Source organism: Gobius niger, assembly GCF_951799975.1.
Source record: "Gobius niger genome assembly, chromosome: 17".
In the NCBI taxonomy this organism is placed as follows: domain Eukaryota; kingdom Metazoa; phylum Chordata; class Actinopteri; order Gobiiformes; family Gobiidae; genus Gobius; species Gobius niger.
This window is the reverse complement of record NC_136868.1, coordinates 14,007,946-14,032,334: the sequence shown is the minus strand read 5'-3', so window position 1 is coordinate 14,032,334 and position 24,389 is coordinate 14,007,946. Positions and strand designations below refer to the sequence as shown.

The following is a 24,389-nucleotide window of genomic DNA, read 5'->3' as shown; positions in this document are numbered from 1 at the left end:
TTTGCTTTGTTTGTGTTGCAGATAGTAGCCAACATAAGTGCTTCAGTTATTGCGCCTTACAATGCAGAATCCTTTTCCAGTACTTTTGTAAACATGCTTGAGTAGAAATACCTGTGTATACCTGTGATAACCTGTTTGGACAGTGAAGTGTGGAGTTTTGGAGGAGCACAGACAGGAGCGGAGACGTGTGCATGGCTTAACTTCCTGCCATAAAGCGCTGATAACAGGCTGCTGTCAGTGCCGGTGTCACAAAGTGCTGGAGCGTGTTCATCAGTCAGGCGGCTCTGCTCTGTCTGCGCTCAAAGACGAGCATTGTCTGGTCTTATCGGTGCATCGACAGGAGAGGAAGAGCGGAGGAGGAGAGGGGCGGGTCTCGAGCCTCTCATGCCTTCAAACTATGATTTATGTACACCTCTTAACTCACTGACAGAAACAATGCGATATGAAGAGGGCGGCTTGTAATTAAGAAGTGACCACTTATGCTGAAATCCCACAGAAATTGGCAAAAGAACCATAATTGATATTGGTCATAGAGCAGGCGATTTCGGATAGATTTTGTTTAACTGGCTATAGCTCCTGCTCCTTTGTGTTACATAACAACAATTCATAATGCTGCAAAGTTATAGCGTGAATTGAAAGCCAGAAAAGTGCAGAGGGTTTTGTTCAAAGGATAATGTGATTCAGTTGCAATGAGATTCATATTGTAGCTTTATTGTCATATGTGCCATGTTGGTGTACTCATTCATAGAAACAAAAGGCTTTTTCTTATTCTGGTTCAATGTCCTAGTGTTAGGGTTTTCTGCGCTCGAGCACGGCCAACCAATCAGGAGTTTTTCAGCGCAGGGGCAGGCGCTTCAACGTGGTACAGTAAAGTATTGTTTCTGTTGTGTTTAATAGCCCCTGAAGAGCTGTAACCAGTGAATGCAATAAAACAAAGACTTCTGTTTAAACCCATGTGGTTTGCTGCTAAACTCCGGATCAGCGGCCATTTCCCAGTTTGTTATTAAAATGGCAGAGTATCTGACGGCGTACTACTTTACCCAATGAGTTCATTTTCATTTTAAAGAAACAGTTTTTCTGCATGTCTTGTTTTAACTACTTATTTATCATTGTGATCATTATGCTGTACATCCATGTCCTGTTTGTTATGACAATGAGTAAGTGTTGCAGTAATAGGAAGAATCAGTAATACTGCCAGTAGAAAAAAGTGATAAGGATTAAGGTGTACTTTACTGTCATCATTTGACCTCTACTCCCAGTCTGTTAAGTGTGGGTAGCTGCAGTGCATGACCCAAGGATCCATCTACAGTTCTTGAGTTTGATTCAGTCAAAGTTACTGAACTGGAGGTTTTAGTTCAGTGGTTCCCAACCTTTTTTGTCTCCTGTACTCAGAATGTGTACAAAGTGATGAACTAAACTTAGATTATTCCGTATTCAGTTGAGGGTTAAGTTGGAAAAAAAAAAAAAAAACTTTGACCATTTAAAATAAAGTTTTTTGAAAGTAATGTTAAAGAAGGTTTACTTCGCACATGTCTTTGTTTTAAACAGGTGCGTAAGAGAAGGCATAGAGGCCAAATGTAGAAAAAGGAAAAATCTCTCGCACACTGTATACTTGCAACACCAGTGTTCTTTAATTAATGCAACGTTTCGGCCAGTGGCCTTCGTCAGGCAAAAATCGCCTGAAAAAATTTGCCTGACGAAGACCACTGGCCGAAACGTTGCATTAATTAAAGAACACTGGTGTTGCAAGTATACAGTGTGCAAGAGATTTTTCCTTTTCTTGAAAGTCATATTGAAATTCTACTCAGTTTCACCTTTTTTTTTTAACACTACTGAAATAAAGCTCAATGTGACTTGAGGCACTTGAGGCAACTTTAAAATAACCAAATAACGAAGACAAAAATGAAACCAAAGGACACACAGATAAGCAAAAAAAAAAAAAAAAAATAGGCAGAGAAAGATTTAAACATGTATTTAAGGGGCTAGATGTAAGTTGGCCATTTTATACTCACTACTGCCACCTCAGGTCATACTTGTAACTGCACCTTCTATATAAAGCTCGTGCATGACGGCAATTCGGATCCGAAGCAACCCCTTTTTGAGTGACAGTGCAGGATTTTAGAGGCAGTTGTGGTGAACAGGTCTGGGTTCATACTACACCTTAGGACATGGCTGGAACATGTAGGGGGAGGAAAATACTAAATTTTAATTTTTTTAAACTCTGTTTAGTCCCTTTAAGACCAGGAGTAAGGATAAAAAGGTCAAAAAGATACAGTACTAAAACATACGTTCAAATGGCCAATATTAAAATCTCGCAGCCCCTGGGCCAGAACCAAACGAAATCGGAAAAACAGATCAATATTAAAACAGAACCAAACAAGGATGGCTTGAGAGGGGGTAGCCCCACCCTAAACAAAACTGAAAGTGCTACCCACAAACACACACTGAATAACACAAAACCCAAGCGCAAAACAGAGAAACAGGCCAACTCCCCCTCCCAAGCACACCCAAGGGAAACTAAATCTAAAGACCAAAAAAACAAGGGACTACTATACAATACTGGTGCAGAAGGGTTTCTAAAAGAAACAAAAAAGATAGAAAAATAAACTTAAATTTTAAACAAAATGATACCCTAAAACAAACTCTAAACAAAACAGTAACAGGCTAAAATCTGCAAATGAAAAGGAAACAGAAGTTAAAAGCCAATACAAAAAGTATAAGCAAAATATTACAACACCTGTCCCACCTTAATATTGCGATAAAAACAGGGGGAAATAGCTGCCACCAAGTTCAACAATCAAATCTGGGACCCTATTGGTGTGAGGCTACTAACCACTCATCTTCGTCCAGGCGGGTTCCATATCACAAAGGTATACAAAGGAAAATAAATTGTACTCCTACATCTTCACTTGACCTACTGTACTATCCAATACCGATGTTTTAGCTTGGCTTATTGTGCTACTTCCTCCGCTCATGTAAAATTATATCACAGTTGTGTGGAATGTGTACTCTAGAATTACCTGCACCCACTGTCTCTGTATACTGTGTGGATGATTGTATTTGTCCATGGGAAAACCTGTCCTGGGTGGGGTCCAGCTGCAGCGGAGCACCCACACAAAGGCTCAGTGTTTGGGTGGCACAGGGAGCGTCGCCCTGGCACCTCCTCTGAGAGCCGGGCAGCACTTTAAAGAGCCGCCATGCCCTTCACCTTCATCCACCTCGCACTATTTCTGCTGGCGTCAAACCGTCTTAGCTTTGGTCCTATTTGGTCTGTCCTCTGTCTGTGCACCTGTCAATCACGCCCAAAGACCAGTCGTTCCCACAGTAAATGAATGAATGACATACTAATAATATAGAAAAATATGTTCATGTTTATGAGCCACGAGAGCACTCACAATATTTGCTCTGTATTCAATCATTTAAAAGGCTTCTTTTTTTTTTGCTGAATTCAATTTCGCTTTTAACCATGTTCTCTTTTCCAAAACATACCTCGTCGTTGTGTTTTGTTTTATTGCGCATGTGCCATGTTAAGTCCATCTGCCTGGTGCACTTTGTACACACTTTCCTCACTCTAGTTATGTGTTTGGCAGGTCCACATAGTTTAACATCCTTTTCTAATGGAGGCAATTTGAAAGAAAGTAAGTAAATAAATACATAGTGAATACAGTGTGTTGTAATACAAACGTTTGGAAATATCTCTACTTGTTAGCAAATGATTATACGAATATCCATTATTAACAAGACATGCATGAATTTAATCAGCCTGGCTTTTCTGTTATTGACAAAAAGCACTTTGTCTTTACACATACTAATTACTCATATAATGAATACATTTGCGTTAGGTTCTAGCTCCTCTTCTCCACCACCTTTCAGCCTGTATTTCCATCATGGCTGCCACAACAGAGTAGATTCCTCACGAGGATTGTCACCTCCAAAATAGAGTGGCCTTTCGCGCACTAATCCACCCAGCAGCATTATTTATTCAAAGGCTTAAACAAATAGAGCCTGGTAGACTTCACTGTACTCTATAAGTCCGAGACATCGTGGTTCTGAAACAGCTGGACCCAGATCAGGTAAAGCCTTAATTGTAATCCTTTTATTAGAGGTCCAAATGGCATTCACTAAACAGACAGAGTGCATTGGAATAAAGCATTAGGCTTAGGCGATAACAGAGGGATATGGTTAGCAAATACAGCAGTGGGGAAATCCCTATGAGGTCAAATTCCTATTCTGCTACACGCAACTTAGTCCACTTATCCAGCCACTATAGAAAAGACTAGCACCGAAACTGTAGAGCCCCTTTGTTTCATTTGTTTTCTGCTAAACCTCCTTTACGGGGTGTGAGATACTAATGGCATTTGGGACAGCGGGGGATATACTATTTCAGTTTAGTAAATCAATATTAAACCACAGGGCCAAAAACATGCCTTATGCTGAGCCGCCATATATCCAGGCTGGAGACCGCAGCCTTACTGTCCCAAAGACGTAAGCAAACACAGTGAACAAAACAGGCTTCGCGGAGGCCTATAATTATCCGGGGTTACTCAAACAAGTCACGTTTTAGGGACATATTTTCGACTCTAAAGCAGGTAGGCTTAGCTCTGATCCGAGGGCGAACAGCAAATATTTGACTTTCAGCCGGTGTAGGAATAGACACAAATACATTCAGATGGGACAGGACGGTCGGACGTTCACCTCTAGGGCAACAACGCATGATTGAACTGTCGGGAAGGGCATGACTGGAATTTGACGTCTCAGAATCAAAATTAAATTATGAGAACATGGCATATTGCTCAATAAATAATTTTGTAGTACAGGGATTTATCTGTTACAACTATGGCGAAAGGTCAAGATTTAAGTCCAATAATCACAAAGTATAAGGATGAAAGTAGAACTCTGCGCTCTGTGCTTCTGTTTATCGATGACAAGAGCAACTGCTACTCCAAAATACTTTCTTCTTCTTCTTTCTTTTATTTGACTGTATCTAATGAAAATCTACAGCTGTCTCCATTTGAACTGAAGAAAATAAGGGTACACATGTCACATGTCCTGGAAACCGTGGCATCAACTACATTTCCAGAGCGGGACATACACAAGCAAACAGGAAGCGAAGTAAACCAATGCGGTGTTATTCGTGGTTTTGCGTTAATACTCGTCACATGTCTTTCAGTCATGTGACTTTTGTTGTTATGGTGGCCATTTTGAACACCAAAGTAGAATTATGCAGTACTACAACATGTAACAATATCTCTACTCAGGATGAAAAGGAAAGACAAATGATTGACATTTATTTATTTTTCTAATCATTGCTCGAGAAGATAATAGGCCCCAGAGACGCACGTTTATGTGAAGAAACCAGTGAGTCAGTGTTAATGCTACTCAAGATGTTAGCTTGCTAGCGGTTAGCATTTAGCTTCAACAGCTCAGCTCTGACCTCTCCAAGAGAAAGCCCTGAACTACACTCCAAACATCTAGCCTTGGATACAACATGTGACAGAGGTTAGAGCTGAGCTGTTACTGTAGTATATCCTCCACATATCCACATGTGTTTATCGTGTTAAAGCCAATGACAGTTGCTAACCGGTAGCATGCTAACTTCTTGAGCAGCTTAAACACTGACTGAGACTGTTGACATGACAAACTGTAAAAATGACAGAGAAAGGTTTTCTCCTCTTTCATGTGTTAATTCATGTGTTAATTTAGTCTGAGGAGTGAAGCAGATCTTTAGTAAATCAACAGGCAGCGCTGCTACTTCTGTGCCACATTTGCTGGTTATATCCGATAAATGTGCGTCTCTGGGACTGTGTTTTAATTGTTATCTTCCTGAGCAATGATTACGAGTACATAAAAATGCCACTGTCAATCAGTTGTCTTTCCTTTTCATCCTGAGTAGAGATATTGTTACATGTTGTACTGCATAATGCTACTTTGGTATTCAAAATGGCCGCCGTAACTATTTGTGATGTCATTGGAAACACATGCGTTTCCAATGACATTACACATAGTTTATTAGATCATGAATCACGAAACTCACTGTCGAAGTGTTTTTTGGTAATTTACCACAGACTGGAAAAAGCTCTCTCTCTTCCATGCGCCGCCCACGTGACGGCAAATAAACAAATCTGATTGCACAGGCTCATTTGAGTTCTCTACTGCCGCCAACAATGGCATAGGTCCCAGACTGATACCCTTCTGTATAAATACAGAAGGGTATCATTCTGCTCTCGCCAAGCTATGTTAGTCCCACATACAATCCAAGCAGTGACAGACTGTCTTACTCTGAACTGATTACATGGTGTAACTCAGCTGGACTTAGCGCAAGTCGTTTATGGGCAAAAATAATAAAGGTAATTAATGAGAAGAGTTGAAGACAGCCTTCATCCCACTGTTATCCATGTTCTTATTTTAGCCTCACATGGGAGCATACTCTGTTGGTTTACCCTGGTCTTCTTGAGTGACAGGAGAGTTCATGTTTGTTTTCTCCCTCAGGTGGGCTGTGCCACACACCTCTGCAGACCGCAGTAAAGGGCAGAGTGTGATCTCTGACCCCATAAAGGTTTGCGGTGGGCCGGAGGTGATGAGAAGCCTGTACGCTGTTGAACATGTTGAGAACACTGCCCTCTATGGTACTATATGTCCGCAGGGTCAAAGCAAAGCATGAAATCGGTGACCCACTGTTTTGTTTCTACCCTGCAGTTCACGAAGTTTGGTCCAAAACAATAAGTTGGAAGTTTCAGCAGTCCTTCATTGTTTTCCTTACCTTGACCGGATCGTATAAATAAACATGGCACACCAGCTTACCTTTCCTCTTTGTACCTACATAAACAGATGGAGGGAAGTTTGAGGTTAATAAGGCCAAGTTTGGGGAGCAGAGTAGCGGAGAGGGGAGAGAGGGGGGTGCGTGAAGGCAAGTCAGGGTGAGAGTGTCCCAGGGGGGCTCATTATACCGAGACAGGGGAGACATTAAAGCGCACGCACACTCAATGTATGCTCCTCCAGCTCTTTAATGCACACATCGAGACTTATTACACTGTAGAGAACATTGCTAAAAGCTCCATTAACATAATAACTTTTATAAGCTTCGCTATTTAAGGGCCAGAAAATGCACTGGATCCTGGTGAGGACAGCCCCGCGAGCTACGTGCGAACAAGACAAAGGAATATGGTGTGCTTTCCAAGATGCCAAACTATGTGGAAGAAAAAAACGACTGTCTGAACTGAGATTATACATTGTTCTGTAACTAAAACCTAAATCGGCAAGACAACATACTATTAAGAACTTAGAGTTGGTAAATACTCATTGTTTCATTTCTTTTTATAGTGTTGTGCTGTTGTCTGCCTTTGTAAATGAATCAGTTTGATAATACGGAGATCTAACACACATTATAATTCATATAATTCAAATCTGATTCATATTTTTGCTCACTCTTTTATATGAATGGATTTTGCTGCTTGCCTGTCCCCAGCGCTGCCGTGTTTATTTACAGTGGGGCTGGTTTTATGATCATGACTTTAATTGCTAGTTAACCGTGGCTCTGCTCTCCCACTGTTAGATGAACATAAACAAGTTCCTAAACCAAAACACATGTTGCTCGCTCTCCTCTCTCTCGTCGCTGCGTTGCCCCATCTACATGTGGCCCCCGCTGCAAGGGCCAGGGAAAAGCCAGCCTGGACTCATTATGGCCCCAAAGTAGTCCATTATGTTTTTTGGGGGGAAAATCGGACCAAACTCTACATGGTTGCTATAACAACGGCAGGTCATCTCTGCCTCTGTCTAGATCACTGCCGACTCATGGAGTGAAAATTGGATTGTGATTCATTGAAACAAAACAGCAATAGATTTATTATGAACTTATTTATTTAAACTTATTTTGTAAAGTGACATCTTCAGTCAGTAGTTGGTGGTGTTTTCACAGTGCACTGGTCGAGACTGCCACACACAGACTCTCTCTCTCCTCTGTGTGGGGTGGAGTTTGCAGCCTCAGTGCCTCCCGCTGCCCAACACCCAAAGACTGTAAAGGACACAGTAAAAAAACAAAAAACAAACCAGGCTTATTATCTGCCTTCCCATATTTTCTCTATTGAGCAATGTTTGTGCAGTGTAACCCACCTCAAGATATTAAGATATTGTACTACATTAGATCAAGACCTGGAGGGTTTTTTGTGTATTGTGCATGTTTTCACGGTAAGAGCAAGCAAACTTCACTCATATTTCTTGTGCCAGAATCAAAACATAATTTTTTGCAACTTTGCAATCATTTAAGCTCTTCGCCTTGAAAACCTGTCAGGTAACTACAGTATAAGGCGCTGGTCTCTATTGGTTCATGCTAAATACCCTCTTCTTAGTGGCACACATGCACCAATGGGGACAATTTATTTTGTTGGCAGCCATTTCCCCGGTCACTATGATGAAGCTCTGGGTTGTTTTAAAAGCCCAGACACCCTTAGCCATTACTCAGGTGATATGCCAGCGTCTTGGTGATCAATGCGTCGCTAATAGAGAAAGCGAGTGGGGAGACAGGGGAGGAAGGGGGCGCAAAAAGCCGGGGGGGTACCGTCCATTTTGATTGCGAAGGATACAGATAAGTCCAAAGAGTAATAGCACTTTTACCTTCTCATTCATCATCTCCCTGGTCTTAGCGCAGTAACTGCATAGGACGGGGCTCTGCCATAATAGCCTGTCTGCACACTGTATTTATGAGGTGCCATCAAAACAATGGCATTTATCCAGGTGCTCGGATCACCACTTGTATCATTATGTCCTTCGCATGAATGCAGGTGAATGTGGATGGTGCTAAAGTGAGCTCACATTTTTGTGAGTTAAGTTCAGCACTTTTTAGGAAGGTCCAGGAGCATTAAAGGGATATTTCAGGATTTTTAACATAAGGCCTCATTTCCTAGTTACCCAGAGTGTTGTTGATTTCGGTAGATTATTATTATTTTTTTAATTCATGCAGTCCTTATATTTGAAGAGTGTAGGGTCGGTGGGCTAGTGCTAGGCTAGCGCATGTCTATGGTAACTAGTAGCCAGCATTAAAAACAGTCTGACCCAAGCACAGTGTACCTGAGGCAAATCACTTATAGCACCAGACTACCCATATAAATGTCTGTGTTGACTGAAGAATTATTTGAATATAACAATTTTGCATTTAAAAGAACTTATATTTGTGCAGCATCAGCTTCCTGGTTGTAAGCTACGCAGCGCGGAGTGATCTGCTAGGTTACCGGATCTATGGTAGTTTGTTTACCTGTTGTCGGCATTACTACACGTGGAATTCACAAAGGAACTCTATACAAATCAGATATGACAACGTTTGGAGGACGACCCCATGATTTTGAAGAGGTTTTTAATGCAGGCTATTAGTTACTAAAGACATGCGCTAGCCTAGCACTAGCAGTAGCACCACTAAACTCTTCAAATACAAGGACTGGATGAATTAAAAATATATATCTCCAGAAATCAACAACACTCTGGATAACTATGAAATTAGGCCCAATGTCAAAAATCCTGAAATATCCCTTTAACATGAAATATGAACTGTTAACCAATGCAATAGGGACATGCTTTTAAAAACTACAGGGTGAGCAGGTTTTATACAAACCTAAATGATGGCAGTCTGAGATTTTATAGCTACAACAACAGCAATTTTGATTTCATTGCAATGAATTGAAGTCATGCATTTCATACAGTGCACCATAATTTTAGATGGGCCTTCACTGTATTTGAAGTTTGTGAACAGTTTGTGAATCCCTGCCTTAAGCAGAAAGGGGAAAGTAGCCTAAAGCAAAAGATGTTTTTCGACACTGTAAAATATAAGAGAGGAGGCAATTTGAACTCTTTGAAGTGTGATATTCAGGTGAAGATAAAGGTCTGGCAGAAGTTCCGATACAAAGTGAAACAATAAATCATAAAGACAAAGTGTGTTACAAAGTCCGCGCCTTTGTAAATAAACCACAGTGATTGGTCCGGGATGATTGATGCGATGGAAGTGAAGCACTCAAGAGCAAGGTCACCTCGCAATAATGACAATGACCACCTGTCCTGAACTTGGCCTTGATCTTTTAGTGTTAACTTAGGGTATAGACTCTCGAGCAAACCACTTTATTCTGTAAAAGACATAAGCACAACTTTTTTAATCTACGTAATGTTTGAAAGCTTAGAATCTCAGTATTCTGTCGCTGAGTTATTGGTAAAAGAGGTCTGGACCAGCTCTAATTTGGACTTGGCTGGGGATGGGCGCAGGGATTTTGGAAGTGAGAGAGAGAGAGAGAGAGAGAGAGAGAGAGAGAGAGAGAGAGAGAGAGAGTGAGAGAGAGAGAGAGAGACAGAGTCATTTTAGGTTATTGAAAACTGGCTTCGGCTGTTGGATCTGAAAACCCAAAGTATTTCTTTCTGATTGGATAATCAACTCAAGAACCAAAAGAAACATGTAAACAAACGTTCACATCTTGAGAAATGTGTTTGTGATGGTGAATAAAAACTGTGTCAGTATTAGATTGGAACATACAGTGTTAACTTTATTTCAGGACATACTGTACATAACGGTAATGTTTATAAAATATTTACCAAAAAGTCCTAACATCCAGCCTTTTAAGCTCTTAACACTAGTGACAAAAATGAGGCGTAAACACAACAAAAAAAGCCACAAAAAAGCTTAAAAGTGACGACAGCAAAAAGATTTGTGTAGATCAGTTTTGTCAGTCTTAGCTTTCAAATGAGGCGTTATATTGGCTTATAGGCTGTAACCTTCTAGATTTGGGTAATGCTGAAATGGAGAAATGAGGTTAACGAACTGCTCTTAAGTCTGTTTTAGCTACACTTCAATCAAGTTAAAACAAATAAAGACGCCTTGCACTGCTCTGCCTCTCTTTGCATGGGAACAGGAATCTAAAACGATAAGGAGTCGACTGAAGCTGATGGGGGGAGGTGCAGTTGTGGGGAAAGTGCCAAGGAGCATATAGAGGGGAGAGAGGAGAGAGGAGAGGAGAGGCTGACATCTGGAAAGCATCAGCCCGGGCTCCTACATGTGGGCCTATGTGCGTTTGTGGATATGGGCTGTGGCTCTGCTGGTCTCTGGCTTGTTAACCTGAGGGTCATGGGCAGCTGCAGGTGATGAAGTCAATGCCTGGCACAAACGATGGGAATAATGTCCACCGAGAGGACACGGTACGAGAGAAAAAGAGCTGAGTATAAGTGCTGACGCTGAAGGTCTGCCAATACATTGTACTTTATCTATGCACATTCATCATAAAAGTACCAGAGTAAAATATATTGATTGACAGTGGTAAACTACTTGACGACAGCGATGCACGTTCATAATTAATATAGAGATGTAAAACTGTCTTGTCCCGGGATGCCCTGATGTTTGCAGAGGATGTGGATGTGGTAAGCCCTGTTCTGTGAGAGACGAGATGCAGCTCTGTTTTCTTCAAAGACAATGGTGAAACAGAACAGTCTGATTAAAATACTTGTTTTAGGGCTTTGGTGTGTTGTTTTTATGTCGTCTTAATTTATGGCAGCAGTGTCTCCTGCAGAGTCTGCTGATGATATTGTGGGTTTGGCTCTGATGGTTTGCTGGGTGTCTCCCCCCCACCCTTCACCTCCTTTCACCCCGGGCAGTTTTGTTTGTTAAAGTCTACAAAATAATAATGCTTCAGTTGCCTCTATTCAATCATTAAACACTGTTTTATGGATGGATGGATGGATGGATGGATGGATATAGACAGACAGACAGACAGACAGACAGACAGACAGACAGACAGACAGACAGACAGACAGACAGACAGACAGACAGACAGACAGACAGACAGACAGACAGACAGACAGACAGACAGACAGACAGACAGACAGACAGACAGACAGACAGACAGACAGACAGACAGACAGACAGATAGATAGATAGATAGATAGATAGATAGATAGATAGATAGATAGATAGATGGATCATTAGGTAGGTAGGTTCTATCTATCTATCTATCTATCTATCTATCTATCTATCTATCTATCTAACATTATTTGGACAGCTTGCATTCACTGTGGCTTTGTTCCTACAAGCTTCTGCAATGTCAAAAGATCCAGTGTTGCGTCATTTTTCCACCAGCGTCTTGCATTGACGATGGGAGAGTGTGACCACCGTGCAAAGCCTTCACCAGAACTTCCCAAAGTTTCTCAATGGGGTCCAGATCTGGACTCTACATTTGCCAATTCATGTGTCCAGGTCGTCGGCTGAAAGTTGGTGAACCTGGACCTGCCCGAGTGCATCAACCCAGGATCAAAACAGTGAGTTGTATCCAGGTGGCAACTTTTGGGTTAGGAAGTGTAGCTTTTATAAATGTTTTCTTTATTTCATATTTAACTGTGTATCCCATTCTCGTCAGATCGTGAAAGCTTGGCCGTGTTTCTACGGGAAGTTTAGGCATCACCACCAGCTGCTTTGAGCTGGGTGTGACAGTGGCTCAACGGATCCACAGATAAGCGTTTTGAATTCAGCTCTGACGGTACATTGTCGCCATGTGTCCTTGAGCAGGATCATTCAACCGTCCTATACGTATGTGGCGTGTGAGTTAGTGATCGGTGGTCGTTAGAGGGTCCAATTCCTTTCCTCTATTTATTTTATTTAAACGAAAGTTGGAAAGCCAGGTTGCCACTGTACTTGCCATCTTACCCTGGTCCTCATATAATGCTGTGTGATGTCCCTTTGAGACCTGAACTGACCCGTGTTATGTTACCAGCTGAAGGGTTGGCGAGGGTGACAGGGCAGGCGCGATTGCCAAGCACCCAGGGGTGACAGATGAACAGACGAACGGGACGGTTGATGCAGCACAATTAAGCCAGCGCCTGACACCCCAAGCCGGTCTCATTCTAGCCGTGGCACAACCCATTGTTGAGTGGAATCCGAGCAATGCATTTGATCAGTATGCTGGGTCTGCCTCGTATTATTTTGGACAACTCCTGAGGACAAAACAGGCACCAGAGAAGGGTGAGAGAGAGAGAAGAGCGAGGGAGACCGAAGGGGGCAGGGAGGGAGGGAGGGATAGAAAGACAGAGTGCAAAGATTGACCCACTGAATACACACTTTCATCACACGTTTGAGGGGAAGCCAGAGTTCAGCGCGTTTGGATTGAGAAAGAAGGTTCTGTCTCCAAGAACAAGGATCGAACTTTACATGGACAAATCTAATAAAGAAGCAAAATATATGAGCTGGTTTTGGGATTGTGTGGGCTTTTCTGAAAGTGGGTGACAAGTTCAACCAGTTCACAGAGAAACGACTCAAGGGAATGACTTTTTATTCAATCTTTAGTTTAATGTGATTTCTTTCAATCATCTCAACTTCTCATAGTCGTTAGTTATGAGTTATTAAAGTGGTAGTAAAGCAGTAATTGTTTGAGTATATTAAATTGATAGTATTAGTATCTATAACTTATTCCAATACATCCAAATAACATTTAATATTTCACTCCATGTCATTATGAAGTCATCTTTGGAAATACACTTTGCCGTCTTATCCTTCAAAAACCAAGCACATGGTATTTTATCTTTCTGTGTTCATACTTCAGCACTAATGCAGATTGAAAGGGATTCCCATGTCTTGTGTTCGACCTCTACATTCCTGTGAACACAAGGCCTCAGCGACACTAATACCGCGCTCAGACACACACCTGAGGCTTGAATAACTTTGACAGCAACTCTACACCTGTGTCACATCCACAGCACGAGACGACCTGCTGCTCCGGGACACGCAAGCGGAGCAAAGTCACTAGTGTTTGGATTAGATTCAAGTTTTTAGTACTTGTAATCCACTCATCTCAACAAATTGAACATGTTAAAATATTTACAAATCCAATATGTTGTGTTAAAAAGGATGAATTGGTACTGATATTAAACTGCATCGATTAGAAATTCATCACACTTTCTCAACCTATTGCTGAGTAAGTTGACAATTGTAACCCTCCTGCCTGTAGCTTGAGCCAAGACTCAACTTCTGGCTTAATAATATATATATACACAGTACAAATAGTCTACAGTGTCCACATAGCGCCATCTATTGACCACAAATTGTTACACAGAAACGGTGAGAATATGTGATATTTCTGTATGTTGTGTTGCAAGGCCATCTAGTGGTGAAATGTAGTTGTCACATCAGGTCATTTAAAAAAAAAAATCTGATTCAAAATTGTCTTTATTTTGGGAAGACAAAAAGGCACTGAACAATCGTGACCAAAGCAGAAAACATTTAGTCTGAAATGAAATATTTCAAGGTCCTTAATGTTTTTTTCCTTTTCTTGTGTCTTAGATCTGAGTCTGGCGCAGATATTTCTTGCCAGAGGGCAGCTCTGTCGTGGTTACTCCGTTGGGGAAAAGCTTCTCGGCCTCAGCATCAGACAGAGTGGGAATGACCATAACTTTATCGCCAGGCTGAAATAAATTAGCATAGTTGAATATAAGGTGTGAGATATCTTGTTATATAGTTGTAGTACAATGTAGTACATGTAAACGGGCAGAAAACGTAGATTCAATTGAGTTATCCTTGAAATCATAAACTGAAAAAGGTAAAAAATGTTGGTCTCCTTGATGCTGTACCTTCCAGTCGACCGGAGTGGCGACTTTCTTCTGAGCTGTGAGCTGCAGCGAGTCGATCACTCGGATGATCTCGTCAAAGTTCCTCCCTGTGGTGGCCGGGTACAGAAGGGACAGCTTCATCTTCTTATCGGGGCCAATGACAAAGACCTGCAGTGAAATGTGATGCCGTTAATGACTGCTTTATTATACACAAAAAAGTAAAATGAAAGGCTTTCTCTTTTAATGAGGAGTGAAATGGTCTCTCATAATGGCGATAGCATTTTATATAGGCTATATAGTGTGTTCATATAGTGTAATGAGACGTTATGCAGTAAAGATGAAAGTGGTTGTGGTGGTAGTAGTGATAAAACAGTACAAGGGATAACAAGTGGAGTTCTTTGTCAATCATTATAATGGTTTACTTCTTCGTGACCCTTGGCTGTTATGCAATCTTTTTCTGCTTTATATCCCCAGAGAATTTAACTATAACCTGCTCATTATCTTTGGGGTCATCTACAAACATAAAACAAACGACAACATAGGAAGTATAGTATGAGTTTGTTTGACGACAGATGTATTACAAGAGGAATACGCTATGTCTGTGTTTAACAACCCTTTTTGAGGGCGTGCTTTTTTGTTAAGAAAACATCACCATATAAGACATTAACAAATTATGTTCTACCATGTCTATTTCTTTGTATTACGCAGTGAAGGTTGAGGCGGTTTACAAGGGCACACAGAACAACAGCATAATTTAATTCAATGATTGTGTTTTGTTTTGTTGTTTTGTTTTGTTTTGTTTTGTTTATTTGAGCAGGGACAGTGTACAATATACATTAACCTCAAAGGGAGAGATGCATTGTACCAGGTTATAGCACTTGTGCTAATTTCCACCTGTAGTCCCTGGGCAGACTGATGTCAACAGACAAGGTCATAAAAATACTAATACAGAATAATACATTTCCCCAAAAACAGCATTAAAATCAACACTCACTTCATTCATTCCAAAGCATTAAATTGCACACTCTTGCATACACACCAATTACAGGACATTATGGGAACAGGTTTGTTTTAAAATAAGCCATGTTTTAGCCTGGTGTGAAAAAGTGTTAAAATTTACACATGTGGTCAGCTCTGTGAATCAGTTAAGTGAAACTGGAAACTTTCCATCGCACACTTGGTTGAAAATCATGGAGCTACAATATCACCCTTTTGCCTTCTTCGATTTAAAAGCTAAAATGTTTGGTAGTAAAGTAGCTAAATGTTAGCGGATTCTTACACAGCGAGCAGTCAGGGGCATCCCATCCTTGTCCGTCTCGTCAGGGTCCAACATGCCCAGCTTCACAGACAGCTCCCTGTTCTCGTCAGCGATGATTGGGTAAGGCAGAGGGCTCCCTGCGCAATCGCCAAAGGCCATGACGTCCTGAAGAAAAATGACAACATTTTCAATACATTGACCGATTGCATTTCTTCTTCTTTGAACATTTTTGCTTTATTGGTCACTATTTTAGCCTAGGCTGGCACATTAAAGGAACAGGCCACCGTTTTTCCCATACTGAGATATGTTCTTACCTCAGCTTAAAATGCGTACTTGTCTGGTCTTTACGCGTGCCCTCATTCATGCAAAAAGACTGAAGATGTTATTAGCATTTAGCCTCTCCTCCTCTCCTCTATGGGGCCAAATGGGGTGAAGTTAGAAGTTAGTAACATCTTCACTTTACTGCCCGGACGTCAAAGTGCTCCTAAGGTGTTATTACGCCTTACAATATAGTACCCCTTTTTATCCGCTTAGAAAATCGACACGTTTCATTTTGTGTATTTCGTGTTAACAACTCAAACAAATAGGGGAAACGTGGAAGAGCATGGTTGCTTCTAACTTCACCCCCGTTTGACCGCACAGAGGAGGAGAGGCTAAATGTTAAGAACATCTATGGTCTTTTTGCGTGACTGAGCGCAAGCGTGAAGATCAGACAGGTACGCATCAACTCTTCTAAGCTCGGGTAAGAGCATATCTCAGTATGGAAACACGGTGGCCTGTTCCTTTAATGTTGTGGCATGGTTCTTGCTAGGGACAGAAAAATTGGGTTAGTTCTTTCTATGTGGAGTATACATATTCTCTTTGTAGGTTTCCTCTGTGTGCTCTAGCTTTCCTCATCACTTAAACATGTAAAATAGGCTCCCTTTGGACATGAGAGTCTAAACCGCAGAGGGCCTTTCCTGGTTAAATGAAGGGAAAAAAACATAAGAATAATAATCCATTGTTAAAGGAAATAAGGATTGCTAGTGCTACCATAATCTCAGCAGAAATCTGTGGGAAACACAACTAAAACCGAACAAATCTACCACAATAGGGACTAAACCAGATCCTAAGAAGAACTGGCACCAATTAAAACAAGAATGGTAAATAAAAAAAGGTGTTGATTAGATTCAAATAAAAACTCGTATTGACCCAAGATAAGCCCATGTACTTCATTGAGCTAACCGTGGCCTTGCTTAAGTTGAACATTATGCAATTTTCTGCTAAAGTGCTGGTGCTTGCGCACAATGGGATGTCCCGATTACATAACACTGAGGTTAGCGGGAGCACATCTGTTGAATGTGAAGCCCAATGATTTATCGTGGCTTGGCCAGTGTGCTTGACTGTAGGACAAAAAGTTCTGGCCATAAAGCAGTGGAATGGAGGGAACATGGGGAAAACACAGTAGAGTTGGTGTTACAGACGAGAGATTATCCAGTGAATATTCGACTTGACTGCTCTGTCCTTTCACTTCTCAGATCACATGCATGCCGATTACATGCTCACTACAATGTTGGCTTATGCAAGTTTGATATATGAGCCTCTTTAGAGAGAGAGAGAGAAAAAAAAGGATGATTTCTTTTTCTTTCCAAACCTTGCTCCATTTGTGATGGTCCTCCACAGAGTCGAGAGACAGGGCAATCATCTTAACGTTGCGTTTTTTAAATTTATCTGCAACTTTGGCAGCGCAGGCCAGCTCCGTGGTGCACACAGGGGTGAAGTCCCTGGGGTGAGAAAACAGGATGCCCCATCTGAAAAGAGAAACAAGGCATTAATATTATATGTTAAGACAGCCGTGAAAGATCAGCTATTGTTCATTGTTTAATTTGATTTGTTTAATCATGTGTTTTCCGATTGGCTCAATTGAGGATAACATGTTTTTTGATACTGGGCTTTGGAAATGTGATACTATCCCCTGTCTGGGGATAACGGGACACTGACCAATGACACCACACATTTGGGCTGCACGATATGAGAAAACGTGCAATATTTGATAACTGTTGTGCATATTTCAATACTGGTGTTATTGTGGTATTTTACGAACAAAACGAGATCTAAAAAGGCTAAATCAGGCCCAATTAAAGGCCAAAATTGAACTAAATTAGGAAAATCCAAAGTAAAACAACTGTCACATTCATGGATTCCTTTTTGTTTTTTATTGCGATACAGATATTGTGTCACCTAAAATTGTGGTATGATATTATAACGATACATTATGCAGCCCTACTCAATACAATATAATACAAAATCAACAAGATAGTAAATGCATATGAAATACGTTAAAAGGCTACCATCAATAGTAATAGTGCACATTAGCAAGATTGGTTGTCAGCAGGGATCTCTAACCAGTAGCTCGGGAACTACCAGTAGCTCACCAAAGACTTGACACGCTTGATAACTCTGATTTTAGATGCATTTTTCTGTTTGTTCTGAACATGCTGAACACAATCTGTAAACAGTTGGTTCAATATTGTAACGTATAAGGACTAAACTCAAGTCACTTTCTTTGAAATACCATCTTTGCAAGTAATTCTTCTGGGTGAACTCCACCTAAGTTCCATTTTACACAAGTGTTTTTGAAGCACAAGTAGCTCTCCAAAGTTCATGTCAAAGTAGCTCACTGGGTAAAAAAGGTTGTTTTACAGTCTAATCCGGGATTCATGACCTCCTGAACCTCTCAGTTCGACAGCGCATGGAGAGGTCAGTCAGGCAAGTTATTGTGCAGCCTCACCTCACTAACATGATGTCTCTGTGTTACAGAAGCATGTGACCTGCACAAACACAGTAAAATGTTCAGTGGGAGGAAAAAAAATATGCAAATGTGCAGGACTTCTGAGACAGTGATTGGCTAACTGTCTGGACTTGCCTATATTTGACACGTGCCTTGACTCAGACTCAAGGCCAATGGCTTGGGTCTAACAAAACAAAGGACTATTTGTAAACTGTGCACCACCTATGCCACACATATAACAAAGATATATAAAAGCAGAGGACACCTTTCCCAATGGGGACAATAAAGTGTATCATTATAACCTTAACTATTCATTCACTGGAGAATGGACAATTTAGTTTGACTTCACCAACCTTTGCACAGTGGGAGAAACTCAGTAACAAGTGGTCATATGAGGACAAGCAGGCCATGCAGGCAATGCGAAATTTTACAATTATGGTAACCATAGTAAACTTGGCAAACTGGTGACTTTAGTTAACAAATAGGAAAAACAAACCAGTTGAAAATCAGTTTACAGCTTCTTGAATTGTGTGTTAAATGCTGGTCGATATACAACAGCAGGTAGAGAAAAAGCAAAAGCCTCCCTTTGCTGTGCAGAGACAAAGAGAGCTAGACAAAAGAGTTTAGGGAACAGTTACAAAGGAGAGCATGTTGTACAAAAGCAAGGAACATTTGGCCTCGATTAGTCAAAGATACAGCATAATTCAAAATCCAGCTGTGTCCTTCTGGGAATAGGCGATAAATTTGAAGGAAGGAGGGCCCAAATAAGATGACTAAAACTTTTCTCACACAACCTCAACTGTTGAACTTAATCATGTTTTGTTTGCGTGTGTTGGTAACATCCTCAGATGAAGGCAGTCTACACTCTCAAGTCATAAAGTGGTCATCTGATTAAGGCCTGACTGTGGGGGGTGCAGATTAGAAAGCATCAGGAAAACCCTTTAAGTGAAACAAATGTGGCAGTTCAAGGAATGTTGGTTTTAGAGCAGATATTTTCCCAGATTTTGCATCTAGTTAGAAAACACGTGCAAGTAAGTGATCCACTGAGCATAATAGGCCATGAAATCCCATTTGTTGAATTTCATGCTCACAGGTCACCTTTTATTCCCCATGGACGGTGGGAGTTACGACATCGCTGGGTAGAGTCCAACATGTGTTCACCATTAGCCATTATAGATGCAACACATGTAACCGTGTTGAAGTACATCTTTAAAATTATTCAACTTTTTGTTTTGTTTTTCAAGCTTTAATGGGCTATAATGATGTGACTATTGTGTACACCGAGTAATCTTCATTGAGCCAGATTCAACTAGTCATGGTTGTGTAAGCTGCAGTAATTGTATGGAAACAGCAGGTGCCAAATGATCACAATGTGTTTAGCCCTTACCTTGTACTAGCTTTCTAATTTTCGCCCCACACCTTACCTTTAATTGCATAGTATTGATCACTGCAACGATGAGGCTCTAAACTTTACCTGGTCCACAATGTTAACACGGTGTGATGTTGAATGCATAATACTTACGAGTCACCGAGGAAGTCGTGGAACTTGATTTTGCCGATGGTGGTGTCGGCCTCAAAGTTTGGAAACACGTCTCCGAGCAGGATCCCAGGCATGTTGGATGTAGGCAAACCCAGCTACACACACGACTCCACGGGAAGAGCTGCGTGACAGAACCGCATGAATGGATCCGGAAGGAGGCGGAGCAACGTGGAGGCGTAACTCTCCAGCGACCAATCACAATGTGTTTAGATTTTTACTTTTTTAATTTAATTTGGTGGTTATTTGTGCTCAGACGGTGTCACAATTGCAAACATAAATAATGATAGAAATTATTAAATATAATTTCGCTCTTTTGTTTGTGGTTGTCACGGATATTAAAATCTGGGGCGCCGAGTGACGACTGTATAACTACATTTCCCATGTTCCCTTGCGGCTAGCATAACAAAGATGGCGTTTCACCACAGAACATCGAGACGTGAAGCGAATTGTCAAACGCTGACAAGATAAGTAAAGAAACAAAATTCCGCATAGTATCACAGAGAAAACCTCTAGAAACACATTGTAATTTCAAGAGAGAGACGTCGGTGCTACTGAAAAGTGAACATGCCGTCTCCTAAAACCAAAAACCCGGTTCGCAGTGGAGGCAGCCCGGTGGTCAGCAGCTCCAGTGACCGCTTCGAGTTCATGAACAAGTCTCTGCTGCAGCGGCAGGGCTCGGACCCCGCCACAGCCCGACTGAGGGCCTCTGAGAGCCCCACACGCCGCCGAGGCTCCAGCTCCTCCACCGGCTCCGCCAGCGGCCAGGGGCCCGAGGAGGACGGCATACGGCTGAACCCTTCGTTCATCCGGGTGGCGCTGAGCTCACTATTGGCCATCGACCTGTGGATGTCCAAGAGGCTCGGGGTATGCGCCTGTGAGGACGCCTCCTGGGGCAGTGTTCGGCCCCTGATGAAGCTGATAGAGATATCTGGGCATGGCATCCCGTGGCTGGCTGGTACCGTGTACTGCATGTACAAGAGTGACAGTGCAGCGGGACAAGAAGTGATGCTCAACCTCTTCATCGGTAATGCAGCAACCCGATCAACATCTGTTTCGTTCACGACCACAAACAGAGGGTCAGCAGAGGACCCTTAAGTGTGCGCGTCTTTGCACATTAGTCTTTTGATAAGCGGGTTGTAAAGATAAGTAATACAGGCAGTGACTACATTGTACAGATCAGGTTCCCTCACCAGTACCTCCAGAGGGCGCTGTCTAGTCATCTAAAGTCAGTGCAATTACTTTAAATGCTTTTCAAAGAGGAGGTCATCAAACTGCTGAGTCGCTCATCGGATTTATCACACTCTTGTTGATCAGCACACACATCGCTTACTGCTCTGACCTGGGGGATAGAGTGACTATTTGAAAAGTCTGCATGGCTGTTTTATGTGAGTAATAGACACAGCCTGTAAAATCTGGCATTGGAAATATGAGATATGATTCTTATGGGGGGGGGGGGGGATGGAAAATACATAAAGCAAAAACAACTGGAACAAGTTGTAAGTTATTGTAAACCTTATGGAAACATATAAACGTGCTGGATGGATTGACCCAGTTTTCTTTGGCAAGGAGCTGTCATGTTAATCAGGACAACATGTAAAGGGTGCCGGTGGAACTGAAAGACCGTCTACTTTTGGCAGACAGTGCAAGCATCTCGTCAAAATATATGAACCTTTTTATATATTTTGCTTTGTCTTTTGTTTTGTTTGTTTCTTTTATCTTTGTGTATTGTGTCTCTGCCAGGCCTGCTGCTGGACCTGGTCCTGGTCGGCATCGTCAAGGCACTTGTGCGTCGGCGTCGTCCGTCTCATAACCGCATGGACATGTTTGCTACATTCTCCGTGGACCGATACTCGTTCCCCTCGGGCCACTCCACTCGAGCTGCGATGTGCGGCCGGTTCGTCCTGGCCCACCTGGTTCTGGCCGCCCCCCTGAGGGTCCTGGTCCACCTCTGGGTCGCCATCGTGGGCCTGAGCAGGGTGATGCTGGGGAGACATAATGTGACTGACGTGGTGTTTGGGTTCTGGATGGGATACGTCCAGTACAACCTGATAGAGATGCTGTGGATCTCACCGCTGACGCTGCAAGGGCTGCTGGGATATAACGTCTGACTTTAGCACGGTGAAAAAGTAAAATCTTTTGAGAGGTTAAAATATGATTGTAATGAAGAAACAACAGAAGCGACTGTTGTGGAAGTGAACACCGATGCATGCGTCTCTGCAACCACTTAATACTCTAATGATCATTTTTGTCCCAGCAACTCCGATTTAGGCCATAACTTAAAAACTATAATCTTTTAACATGATTTTACATCTTACATTTTTACGATTCAGTCACTTTTAGACACAAATGAACATTCCATTAACCTTAACCTTTTTATATGACCACAGATTGTCCACAGTCATTCCCTTAATTCTGCTGCTATTCAGAACAAGACAAAAAAAAAAGAACAATTTCCTTTGTAACACAATTACACATTTAGTTTCTTCTATATTGCCTTTATTACTGACTAAAGCTGCCTGCTTCTGCTTCTGCTGAGACTTCACTCTTCACTGTGATTGGTTAAGTCCACCTGTCACTTGCTCAAAGTAAGGAACTTTATCAAATTATCCGTTGTTAATGACAGATAATACACCAGTTAACCTCTAGGCAAATACTGCTGGATAGTGAACCTTTGTTTTTTAGCCCTTAATAGCAAAAAGCATCACAATCTACTGAAAGCCAGCATCCTCTTATTATATTGTTTCTGTATTATATCATATATCATTTTCATAAACACTTCAATATACACACTTCCCATTCCTCTAATGTATCTTTTATATCAACATTGCTGCATCGCAAGTGCAGAAGAGAGATGCTCGGCATGTTTCAACTGGTGCTGTGATTAAATATAAATACCATTCAGCTGTTATATTTTCCCTTTGATGGGGGCAATTGAGTTGAAAATTAATCTGTCTGAACAGATAGAAAGCTTAAAGATCACGCAGTTCATTACATACACATTGTAAAGCTGTTTCTTGGGTTAATCAGCAAAACAAAAACTTTCTTTCTATCTTTCTGTTTAATCTGTGACTTGGAGTAGATGTGAGTGAGTTGTTAATTTGCTGTTATTTAATGATCAATTTGTCTTATTTAATTATGCTCATAAATACATTATTTTGTTGTAGCTGACATCTGGTCAATTCCACAGTTAATTTATGTAAATTAACAATATGATAATTTAAATATCGCGATAATGATTTTATTGCACAGTCCATTAAACCAATTCAACTGGACATTTCTTCACTTTTGCCCAATGTTTTGAGAATCACCAAATTCTCTTCTTCAAAGGGTGAGAGATGTCAGTTTGCAGATATCATCATTAAATTGTGTGAAACAAAACTAAAATGGGTCCAATCGACGACTTGGTGGATTGCGATATGAATATTGTCTGAGCTTATATTAGTGATGATAATTTGACGAGATATAGCCCTAATGTAAATGAAAGAATAATGAATCCTTAGTTGCTAATTAGGAATAATCATATAGTTTTAATTCTAGTTTTATGTGACCTAGTATCTGAAGGCATGGCTTTCCTCACTGCGCTGTGAATATGGAACATTCCAGTGTTTGACTCTGTGGATCGGCCTCATTCATCAAAGCACATTCATCTGGAGCAGTTGCAGTGAAAGTGGCCAGTTTTGTTTGTCATTCCTACATTGCTGCACGTTTTAGCGACTCGATCGGCTACAGAGCAGTTAGTTCAACACTTTAAGGATCGGTCTGGCTAATGATTGGTAACGGATGCGAGTCTGGAGTCTGCAAAATGATGACGTGTCTTAAAATTAAGCTACTGGTTAATCCTTTTAATTATTTGCTTGTTATTTTGTTGAATCTGTGCTGCTTAAAACTTTCACCAAAGTAGCAGAAGTCTTTGTGGTAACGGAGCTATTAAGGGAAAAAAATCCTTTATTTCATCATCAATATTAGAAGGCAAACTGGCGAATAAGAGAATGAGTGGTTGTTTGTCCAGGATAACGTTTTACTAAAAAAATATCTTCAGCTGTATGCAATTGTCAAAACTGATTTCACATTTGTCATTAGGTACGAGGTGTCCTGAGTCTTTTGGATTTTGCTTTGTCATTGCCCTGAGCCAGAGTTTATACTTAATAATGTTTTACTTTAGATCTTAATGCTCCACTGACAAGGCCTTAGGCTAAACCAACCGCGGAGTCTGGCGTAAGCGGGGTCAGGAAGCGAGTTGACCTTTTACAGGGCTTGAAAAT

At 41.3% G+C, this 24,389-nt stretch overlaps 2 protein-coding genes across 2 annotated transcripts; one reads left to right on the top strand and one right to left on the bottom strand.

Annotated features, from left to right (window-relative positions):
• Positions 1-14,163: 14,163 nt before the first annotated feature.
• prdx6 (peroxiredoxin 6) lies at positions 14,164-20,290 on the bottom strand. The gene is made up of 5 exons (XM_079575396.1): positions 20,110-20,290; positions 17,451-17,607; positions 15,839-15,982; positions 14,581-14,727; positions 14,164-14,415 (listed from the first exon to the last, which is right to left on the bottom strand). Exons 1-5 carry the CDS (start codon positions 20,199-20,201, stop codon positions 14,290-14,292), a joined length of 666 nt encoding a protein of 221 aa, XP_079431522.1. The 5' UTR covers positions 20,202-20,290; the 3' UTR covers positions 14,164-14,289.
• Positions 20,291-20,537: 247 nt separating this feature from the next.
• On the top strand, positions 20,538-22,873 carry plpp6 (phospholipid phosphatase 6). The gene is made up of 2 exons (XM_079575121.1): positions 20,538-21,151; positions 21,868-22,873. The coding sequence occupies exons 1-2, from the start codon at positions 20,692-20,694 to the stop codon at positions 22,233-22,235; spliced, it is 828 nt and encodes a 275-aa protein (XP_079431247.1). The 5' UTR covers positions 20,538-20,691; the 3' UTR covers positions 22,236-22,873.
• The last annotated feature ends 1,516 nt before the right edge of the window (positions 22,874-24,389 follow it).